The sequence below is a fragment of the Melanerpes formicivorus genome, unplaced genomic scaffold (genome assembly GCF_026170545.1).
Source record: "Melanerpes formicivorus ecotype bairdi unplaced genomic scaffold, bMelFor1.0.p_v2 SCAF_4, whole genome shotgun sequence".
Classification (NCBI taxonomy): domain Eukaryota; kingdom Metazoa; phylum Chordata; class Aves; order Piciformes; family Picidae; genus Melanerpes; species Melanerpes formicivorus.
In genome coordinates, this window is record NW_027142356.1 from 24,256,956 (window position 1) to 24,267,653 (window position 10,698).

Below are 10,698 nucleotides of genomic sequence, written 5' to 3' on the forward strand. Positions count from 1 at the left end.
TTATATCTACAGCCAGTGAGCTCATTCACCCCAGGAGAGGAGCCTAAAGCACAGGGATGGTTTTTTTCTGCAGATCACAGGGAGCTGACAGTGTACGTCATGTCAAAAACAGCAGATGGAGAGGAGCTGTTATCTAGTTTCTTTTCTGCCACAGCAGCATGCAGCAGAGCCTGTGACTTCTTTGATGAGGTTATCATGTGACATCTGTTCTTGACACCTATCCTGTGCCAGGCACCTTTTCTCTGCTTAGCTACATCAGGCAGCTCCAGATCTGACATCTCCCAGCCCACCTGCCTGCAGAGCAACTTCTTTGGTAAAATCAAGAGTACGTCACTAGAGCCAAACCCAAGCTCGACATTGAGCACTGGTGTACGGCCTCATGCTTAGGTGTGCATGGGAAGTCCCAACCAGGAGCACATGAAGCTGCGGATCACATGCTGAAGCTTGCGTGGGCGTCAGCTTGGTTCCCAGCCAGCTCTCCTGAGCAGCCTTGCATGAAACACAGACTGAGAACATTCCCCCTAAGACAACAAATCAAAACCAAAGCTAGGCATTGTTCACCCTCACAAGCTCTTGCAAGTCTGAAAATAGACCCACTCCAGTCTCCTAAGTTTCTGGGAAAGTAATTTCCCTTAAAAATCTCTTTATATGGAGAAGGGAAAATGTTCTGTAAGCAGCATCCTAGCATTCTAGCTGGCATGGCCTCAGCTGCTCCCTCCCAGGTCAGTGCTCTGCAAGAAGCAGCAGCAGAGGGGAAGCACAAGCAGCTTCTAGCCTTCTCATTCCCAAGACTGCCTGCTGTTTTCTGGAAGATTTACAAACCTCCTTCTTTCCCTCTTTCTGAAGGCATTTCTCCCCCTCCTTTAACCTGGCCTTGAAAAGACTGAGTTACAAAAGGAAGTCCTGAGCCATCCAGACCAAAGGAGATGCTGGATGCTAAGCCCTTTCTTCCGTATCTAGCAGGCAGAATGGGTCTGTGCTGGCCCCAGCATTGTGACCAGAGCAGAAGCTGTGCCTCTGCATGCCCTGTGCCCAGCTCAGTGCTCTGCCTCATTCTGCAGCATCCTCAACACAATCTGATTTTCAAAGCTGGGCCAACAGAAAGGGAAACGTGGCTGGAGCTGTTCTGAAGCTCAGCTGCAGGTTTATAACCACACTTGCCTCTGGAAACAGCCAAACAAGAAAAGAGCAAACTCTCCTCACTGTCCTTGCCTGTGGACTGCCACAAACCAAGCTCTCTCTTGCCTTTTCCCATTGTCCTTTTTCCTCACCTCCCCATTCTTTCACCACTCGGAGGTATGGCATCCCCAGGGTCAAACAGGCAGAAGCTTCCTGCAGACAGCTTGCTGCTCCCCAGCCACATCTGGATGCTTAGTTGTTTGGGTTTGGTTGAGTTGTTTGGTTGGGGTTTTGGTTTGTTTTTGGGTGTTTTTTTTGTCTTGGACCTCCCAGAGAAGCCAGCTCAAGAAACCTCCCAGCTGCCACCTCCCCTCTTTGTGTGACCTTGGCTAAGTTTCACTAAGAAAACTCTCATTATGGCACACAGACTACCAGGAGCTAAAGCCTGGAAAGAATGTGCAAAGCTTGTGGTGGGAGGCACAGAAACAAGGCATGGCAGCATTTACGCATGGAAAAGCAAGCAGAGCTTTCAAAAGTCTGACCTGATTAGACTTGTTATGTGGTAATCTCCTGTTTAATATGAACCTCAATCAACCTCAGCCCCACAAAGGATTAAACACAGTTTTTTAAACACAGCATGCCTTTTCAGCAACAGAAAAAACAAACATGGGGAGGAATTTGCTGATCTATAATCATTCCTTCCTAGTGATTTTGGATATGCTATAATGATTGAGAATGAAGACACAGGTGAAAAATATGATCCTCTTGGGCAGCGGAGGTGTTTGAACAGTGCCCAAGCAGACTCTTTGAGACTGAGCTGCCAAGTAATACATTAAACAGCTTCCCTAATAAGATTTTAGCACAGCAGCCATAAAAACTCAAGCTCCAATGAACCAAAACCTTTTCAAATAACTAAATGCCTTTTAAGGAGGATTTTATGACCTATCCTACAACAGTGGAAAACCCCAAAGTCACAGATAAATTTGAAAAATACCAGCACAGAGCTTCAGCTCTAGAAACTCTGTCTAAAAATCCCAGGGCACTGTGCTAGAAAAGCACCACACTTAAAAATACCACATCCCCACACCATGCTCCACCTATAAGCAGCCCATGGTATAAAACAATAGGTGTGACCCCCACCACACACCTGCACAGCTCCGCTCTGCCATGGGCTCTCTGCACACAGCTCAAAAAGGTGAACAAAATGTACCTGCAAATGCCACACTTTCCTTTCCGGTGAGAGAAAGCAGGTAGCAGGCCACTGCTGCACACAGTATCACAGTATAACTATGGTTGGAAGAGACCTCGAGGATCATCGAGTCCAACCTATAAACACAGACCTCATGACTAGACCATGGCACCCAGTGCCACGTCCAATCCCCTCTTGAACGCCTCCAGGGACGGTGACTCCACCACCTCCCTGGGCAGCCCATTCCAATGATGAACAACTCATTCGGTGAAGAACTTTCTCCTCCCCTCGAGTCTAAACCTCCCCTGGTGCAGCTTGAGACTGTGTCCCCTTGTTCTGGTGCTGGTTGCCTGGGAGAAGAGACCAACCCCCTCCCGGCTACAACCACCTTTCAGGTAGTTGTAGAGGGCAATGAGGTCTCCCCTGAGCCTCCTCTTCTCCAGGCTAAACACCCTCACTCCCAGTTGATGGAAAGTCCAAAATCAGCTTCCCTGGAGAATTGAGGAATTCAGCTTGTTTCCAACCACAAATGAATTAGCAAAAACTTGTCTAAATCCTTCTTTCACAAACAAATAAGAAAGCACTCGTAAAATGTGGATATTCTTTTAAGTCCCTTAAAATCCAACAGAGAAGGGAAGGAAGCAACTAAAGGAATCTAAGTTAGTTGTCAACTAAAAAGCACAAATACAGAAAAGTTTGTTTGCAGCACAGGTGAGGCACAAGCAAAGCAAAATTGTTGCTGGAGTAACATGGCAGGAATCTCGGGGGAGGGGAGGAGGGCACAGGGGTCGTACTTGCCACTAGGGTTGTTAGTCTCCAGCAGTCTGGCAGTGACAATCTTATGTCTGTCAGCCCATTTTTTAAGCCCTGTGGACAGCCAAGAAGCCTTGCACCCACCTTTTCCTGAGAAACAGAGCTGGCAGGCCACACCTTGGCAAAAATTTTTCTAGGAGGGGTGCTGTCTTGGCTTCTGGAAAGCCAGAATTATACCCCTCTGGGGGCACAGCTCAGCTCCAGTGTTTGGGATATCTTTGCTGGTGAAAGAGAGATTTAGGCAAGTTTAGTGCTGATTACAGTCAGCTTTGAAAGAATCTCTCTCCTGGCCACGCTTTTCATAAGTTCTGCAGCCAGTGGCATAATCCTGCCAGGTGTTGAGCCCTTATCATCACAGGGCAAAGCCCTCCACATTTTCAGTGCTGCAAAAAGACTTTCAAGGAGACATGGAAATTCAAGCCATGTTCAGCTAAATAGAAATAAAGCAGGCTGCTCGGCAAGCCAGCAAATCTACCCTTCACCCAGAGAGGCCCAGAGTGTCTACCTCTGGGAGGTCTTTGTAGGTAGGTACAATGGAGAACTAGTTGCCAGGAGAGTGAGACGTTGTCCTCTGGAGTCTTTCAAGAGCTGCTTTGTGATACAGTGTATTTAAGCAAGAACAGGCACTTGGCTTCCACCAAGGAAGAGGTGAACATAAAATTTAGACAAAGCCTTGACTGACAACAGCAAAACAACCTGAAGACCCCAACCCTGATGGAATAAGTATCAGGGACTTCAAACCATAAGGCATTTGAGCTGCAACTAAGCAACTTCAGCAGGATTTCCAGCAGCCACAACGTGCCCTGAAGCAAGTATTTGCTAGTAGATAAGAGAGATTCAGAGATATTTGTCCTTTCTTGCCCTGGTGAGACAAGCCTGTGCCTGGTATTTTTCAACTCAGAGATCTCATCATGCTAAAAATCCTGCTAGCTTTTTGATGGGGGTTGGTGCTTTGAAGTTGTTCTGCCTGGCTTGAGCTGAGCCATACAAGCCTAATTCTTTATGCCAGTTGGCTTTGCATAGCAGCAGTACCGTGGTCCTCCTGTCCCAGGTCCTAGCTGGCTATAAACAGCCTTTGTAGGCATTGCAAATTTAATTTCAGCCTAAATTACTGAAGCCACTAGCTCCATAAGAGGTTCTTTTGAACATCTGTGAGCAGCTGGGTGACAGCAGTGGCAGAAGGCAGCTGTCATGGCAGCTGAAGAGACCACCAGAGGTGGCACCCCTGACCAGGTATCTGCCCCACTGTCAGGCTTCTGCTTTGTCTCTGGGCCTGCCCTTGCCTGCAAGAGCTGGCACAGGCTTAAGCATAACTACACATATTCACAGACAGAATGCAAAGGGCCAATCCATTTAAAGGTAATGCTGGAAAGCAGCTGGAAAACTTCATAGCATCCATCTCCTGCACAGCCTCAGCACTGAGATGAGCTGCAAAGAGGCTGCTTGGGCATGAGGATAGATACAGGGTGAAGGTGGTGGTTCCCTAGCAGGGAGCAGGGCAAACCCAGAGCCACTGTGAGTGTAGATGCACAGCACAAGCCCAGCTAGAAAGGAGCCCCATGGCATTGCTGCCTGCTCCCTTAGAGCAAACCCAAGCAGCTTTGCCACCCCCTGCTGACACCACACTGACAGCAGCCAAGCAGCCTCAAGGAGTTGGGAACCAAGCAGAGTGCCTCTTTCCAGATGTTCCCAACAGTTCTGCCCATGCACAACCCACTCCAGGGAGGACTGTCTGGATCTCCACACCTGCCAGGTGCAGGTATAGCAAAGGTTATTTCCACCCTCCCAAACTCTTCTCAACCATGTCTTCTTTTGCCCTCCAGCAGGAAGTTTGGCTGCAACGGAAATATCTTTTTCTGCATGGCTTCACTATTTTTGTACAAAGAACACAGGCATCAGATCCAAGAGGTCTGGGAAACAAGCAGCAGAATGAGAAACTCGAGGACAAGGTCAAGGGAAATTATGTAGGGCCAAGAACCGGCTGCTTCCTTTTGCTGTTTAACAGCAAAGAAACATCCATGTTTTTTTCCAGTCATTGAGCAGTATCTCTTAACAAGCAAAAACTGCATTACACACAAAACCATGGGATAGGCTCTGTGCTGAATACAGAAAGCTCAACTTGGCATCCATTTGGTCAGCTTTGTCAAATGTACTTTTAATGAACCTCTAGTTCCTTGGAAATATATCTCTGGTGGAAAAAGGTGTGTCTCTCAATGAGTATTTTGCATGCTAAGCCTTATGCAGCTGAACACTTGAGTGTGTCCAGAGAAGGGCAACAAGGCTGGTGAGAGGCCTTGAACACAAGCCCTACGAGGAGAGGCTGAGGGAGCTGGGATTGTTTAGCCTGGAGAAGAGGAGGCTCAGAGGTGACCTCATTGCCCTCTACAACTACCTGAAGGGTGGTTGTAGCCAGGAAGGGGTTGGCCTCTTCTCCCAGGCAACCAGCACCAGAACAAGGGGACACAGTCTCAAGCTGTGCCAGGGGAGGTTTGGACTCGAGGTGAGGAGGAAGTTCTTCACTGAGTGAGTTGTTCGTCATTGGAACGGGTTGCCCAGGGAGGTGGTTGAGTCATTGACCCTGGAGGCGTTCAAGAGGGGATTGGACGTGGCACTTGGTGCCATGGTCTAGTCATGGGGTCTGTGTTGATAGGTTGGACTCGATGATCCTCGAGGTCCTTTCCAACCTAAGTTATACTGTGATACTGTGAATGCTTTGTTTCCAAGTGACTTTACTCATGCCCACATGGTGTTACCTATGACTGTTTCTGCCAGCAAGCACACCTTCCCCAGACCCTTTGAATATTTGGTATATGTGGAGAGGCAGACAAGGTGAGAGAGAGAGTATGAAATGCAGCCCTAGTTAATCAAAGAATAAGAGCCCAGCTTTAATTGCTTGTGGTTCATGTCTGTCTGAAGCATGTATTTCAAGGCAGAAGAAGAGGTGACTGTGGTAAGCCTCATTCTCACCTTGATGACCACAGTGACAGGGACTGAGAAACAAACTGTCAGCCCTTTTGCATGTGCCTGTGTCCTGCCTCCTGCCCTGCCACACCAAGCATGCAGTAGTGCGAGAGTGGGTGAAGAGGAGCATCTACCAATAAGCTGTTCCCAGAGGCATTCCCTTCTTCTGATGGATGCCCAGCTGCTGCCCTTCCTGCCCATGACAGCAAAGACCAATGTGAGTCACCACTCTGCCTTCCCTTTTCCTGAGCACCAGCATTCAAAGAGGATGTACAAAACCGGAAAGCCTTCCCTCTCCAGCTCCACTCAATTAAAAAAAAATTAAAAGTCACCAACAGAGTTAGGACCCACTGCTGGAAACATGTTTTTATCAGATCTGAAAGACTAATTGCTCTTGGACCTAAAGGATGCAATCCTGGTAAGACAGCAGTGCATGTGGACACCTCAGAGCCCATCTACCACAAGCAGAAAGCCCATATCCCCAGTCCCCTGAGGTCTTCTTTCTGTGCAAAAGCTGTCACACAAATGACTGGTGCAGGCAGGATCCTGCTTATAGTCTCTGTGCAGAATCCCACCCTAGACATTTCCTCAAGGAGATCACATCTATTTGTGATATGACAAAAGTCAGAACTTCCACTCCTACAGAATCTAGGTTCTTGCAGAAACCCAGAAGAGTGCTGTGTCCTATCTGGAAAGATACTGATAGAGGTTCTACCCTGCAAGGCTTATGGGATGGATATCCTGTCTTGTAATTGCTTGGAAATCTGTGTGGAGATTGCAACTCCCCTCCCCACCCAACAGCTCTAACTACTAGGAGGTCCAGAGTGCTATAGGAATGCTTCCAGATGTTTACCTTGTGTGTGGGCTGAGTCCCTGCCTCATCTGTGAGTGATGCATATCACAAGAAGGTCCACAGCACAAGGAAGATTCATGCAGCTGAAGGAAATCTCAGAAGAGTCAGTTGCGACATCACTGCTGAGTAGCTCATATCCCTCTTGCTCCCTTCCCCAAGATAGTGGGTCAGAGCTCTTCCAGAAGCAGAAGCCAAAAGAGTGAGTCCCCAGAGCAACAGAGGAGGGAGACATTTTGCCAGTGGCTTAGCACCACATGCTTCAGCAAAATTCTTGGGTAAGAGGTGTCAGCTTGTAAAGGTGTCTTGCTGCACATCTACACACCCAAAAAGACCTTCTCCAGGGAAGGGATGCATTTTGTACATGGAATAGCTGTCCCACACTGTGACCCTCTTCAAAGCTGCTACTGTGATGACCAAAGGATGTAGAAAGTCTTGTATGAGCTGTTTGAGGCTAGCAGGTCGGTGGCCTCCCATTATCCTGCCTAGCAGCTCACATTTTCATTGGCCTCATCAAACTGTCTCTGTAGAATCTCCACCAGGCCAAGCCAGCATTCAGACTGGGGCAGACACAGGGCTGTGTAGACAAGGGTTGAGGAAGGCTTGAGCTTCTGCTATATCAATACTTGTTTTGCCATGAACTTGCAGGTGACCTTGGACAAGACAAGTAAGAATGCAGCCATCTTCTCAAGTACATATCTGAAGTGTGACCTGAGACATCTTTCAGCTATCTGCTCACTTGCTCTGGGCTGGCAGGGGTAAGAAGCATCACCTATTTTCAGAATCACTGTTACCAGCTCTTGAGTCCTCCCAGTCAGGAAAGACTCCTAAATACTAGATGGAGGCCTGGACAGAGGCCATTCTCATTTCATCCCACGTTAGCCTGACGGCTGGAGCTCCTTCCCTCCAGGAGTTAACATTACCATGATGTTTCTGGCTAATATACAAGCCTGATGTTTTGCGCAAGGTTTGTGAAAAGCCACAAAGGGCATTTAATGGACAATACCGAAATGCCTAGCCCAGTACTTACCCAGACCTTCCTGCTTTCTTTGGGAGTTTCAAAAACATTTTTGCAAGACATACTTGGCCTCAGTTATGGGAAGAAAAAGGAGGAGGAGGTGGAGGTTGTGACCCTATGCATACTGTGTTTATGAAAACACTCCTCCACCAAAACGGCACTGACACAGTGAATATGTCCTTCAGACCTTCAGTAAATAGCTTGTGTGCTGTGTCCCGTGGGCCCCCTCCCTTCCTTCCAGTGAAACCCACTCTCAGAAGCCAGGATTTCTAATAAAGCCTTCACAACAAAGTAATTTCTTCCTTGAGCACTATCCCCAAGTAAAAGCTTTGTAAGACGTGAGGTCCTCGTTGTAAATGCTGCAAGTGCAAACTGCTATGTGCAGGTCAGAGGGAAGTCACTGATCATTTTCGTTTCCAACCAAAGCAAGCCTGTGGATTTTGGCTCTAAAATTCGGTGGCTTTCACATCCATTTAATCATTTCCTTTTCTGTCTGCAATCTCTCTGCCGAGCACTCCCCTTTAGTCCCATGTCACAGCATCCCAAGTTGCAAACTGCAGGCAAAGCATGAGAAGCAGGGCCGTGTTGTTCCAGCACGGCTGGAAGCCAAAAGACAGTGGTTCAGTTTCCTTGCATTTCTGGGGTTGGTCTAAAGTCTTCCTCCAAGTTCAGGCGGCATCATCTAACTGGGACTCTCAAGTCCATTTAAGGTGGTTTTGAAGTCATCTTGCCTTTAGAAATGTGCACCCTGATGCGATAAAACAGTACGAGGCGTACTCGAGAATAGCCTTTCCCCCGTGAAGTCAGGTAGCACAGCCGGACACCTCACCCTCCGCGGCAGCTCCCGCCGCCCACCCGCCCCACCCGGCCCCGTCCGCCGCCCTCCCGCCGGCGCTCCGCACCTTGCTCGCAGGCTCCCTTGCTGCGCTGGCTGATTGCGGGCTCGCCGCGGCTCTGGGCGCGCAGGCTGGCGGCGCGGAGCTGGCAGCCACTGCTGTAGGTGAGCCCGTCGCTACCGCACACTGGGTAGCGGCTCTTGCATAGGCACACGCCGGGCGGGCCGGCGGCGGAGAGGGGTCCAGGGGCTGGGCCACCCTTGGCCTTGCGGCGCTGGCGACTCTTCACGCACTCGAGGCCGGGGGCGCAGCGCCCGCCCGTGGCGCCACTGCCGCCGCACGCCTCACCCTCGCCGCGGCCGCACTGCCAACAACACCCGCAGGCGTCCCGCACCCGGCCCAGCGGGCAGCCCCGAGGCGGCAGCGCCGGGCACTGCGACGGCTCGCAGGGTCCGCAGCCCCCGACCGCGGCCGCCGCCGGCGCGGGCACTGCCAGCGCCGCCAGCAGCGGCAGCAACAGCCGCAGCAGCAGCAGCGCGGAGGGCGGCATGGCGGCACGGTGGCACAGTGGCAAGGCGCTGCTCGCCCCCGGCAGGCGCTTAAGCCGCGACGGGGGAAACCCCTCCCCGGCGGCGCCGGCCCAGCCCTGGCCACGGCCACGGCCCCCGCCGCGGCAGCGGGGCGTCGCCGCCCTCCCGTGGCCGCCGGCACCCTCCGCATCGCCGGCTTTGCCTGCTCGGTGTACTGGCCTGCCTGTCCTTCAGCCTTGGCATCCCCTTGCTCTGTCCTCTTGCCTCCTGCCCTCCTTGCCCCAGCCATCAGCTGCGAGCGGGTGCAGAGGCCTCGTGAGCCTGAGACGGTGGGTTTCCTGCGGGAGTGCAGACGACAGTGAAAAGAAGATCTGTCGAGTGGTCTTTGTGCACCCCTGGGACAAAGCTGTTGCACACTGACCTCTTTCATCTTGGCTTCTGGTACCTGCCCCGTTCTGGGTCCTGAGGGTTCCCCGAGGGGCTGAGGGTGGGGTCAGAAACTGGGTGATGCTGCTTGAGTATGTCAGGATGGTGGCCTGCAAGTGCAGCACCCCAAAGCATCATGGTGCTGTTAAACCCCTTGTCAGAGGGCCGTGGGGTGGCACAGGGTGCGCCTTTCTGGCCTTGCTCTTATTCCTTCCGCTTGCATGTGACTGTGCTCTGCAACAGCTTCACCTGGTGCAGGGTAGTCCAGGCCAAATGCTGCTCATCTCTTCTGCTGAAACCCATGTGGTGGGCACTGCTTTGGAACTGTGAGATGGAGTAGGACTTTTGGCACTGGAGTGGAGAAGGATGTAAGTAGTTTGTGTCCCATGTTGTGAAACTGCAGAATGCAGCACTGCCCAGCATGGGTTAGCAGCAGCTGAGCCCCTAGGTCATGATGTTCACTCTTACATAGAGCAGTCATAGCCATGAGTCAGGCCAGCAGAGAGGGACTGTAAGTTCCCCACTTACCCAAACCTGCTCTGGAAGATTTGACCTGCTTATGCCTGTTCAGATGCCAACACTATGAGAATGGACTACCACCATATGCCTCCTCAACTCTCTGGGGCCCACCATGGAACATTCCTCTTGAGACATCATGGCCTCTGCATACATTTCCTTGGATTTCTCCATTTCCCTCACTCTGGAAGTGGTTCCTTTCTGTTATCTTGAGAGAAGGTCTGCCCTTATTAGCAAGCACTCCATCAAACTCCCAAGTGTTCAATACATGGAGGTTTTTAGTTTGGTTAAGGAAGGACATCAGCATATTTCCTTCCATTGAATCCACACGCTGTGCCAAACAGGGAAGTGCCCTTGCCTCTGCTTGGAGCACGGTTTTTCTTTCCAAGGAGGTTCATGTTTTGGTGCAGACAGACCTCTAGTGTCTCTTCATAGTTTGT

The 10,698-nt window shown here is 50.6% G+C and overlaps 1 protein-coding gene across 1 annotated transcript in view; it reads right to left on the reverse strand.

Moving 5' to 3' along the window:
- The window catches only part of IGFBP7 (insulin like growth factor binding protein 7), a 17,100-nt gene extending 7,749 nt beyond the window's left edge, over positions 1–9,351 (reverse strand). Inside the window, exon 1 of the mRNA XM_068137351.1 lies at positions 8,853–9,351. Within this exon, the coding sequence (XP_067993452.1) occupies positions 8,853–9,336 (484 nt within the window). The 5' untranslated portion in view covers positions 9,337–9,351. The remainder of the gene's footprint in view (positions 1–8,852) is intronic.
- Positions 9,352–10,698: the final 1,347 nt, after the last annotated feature.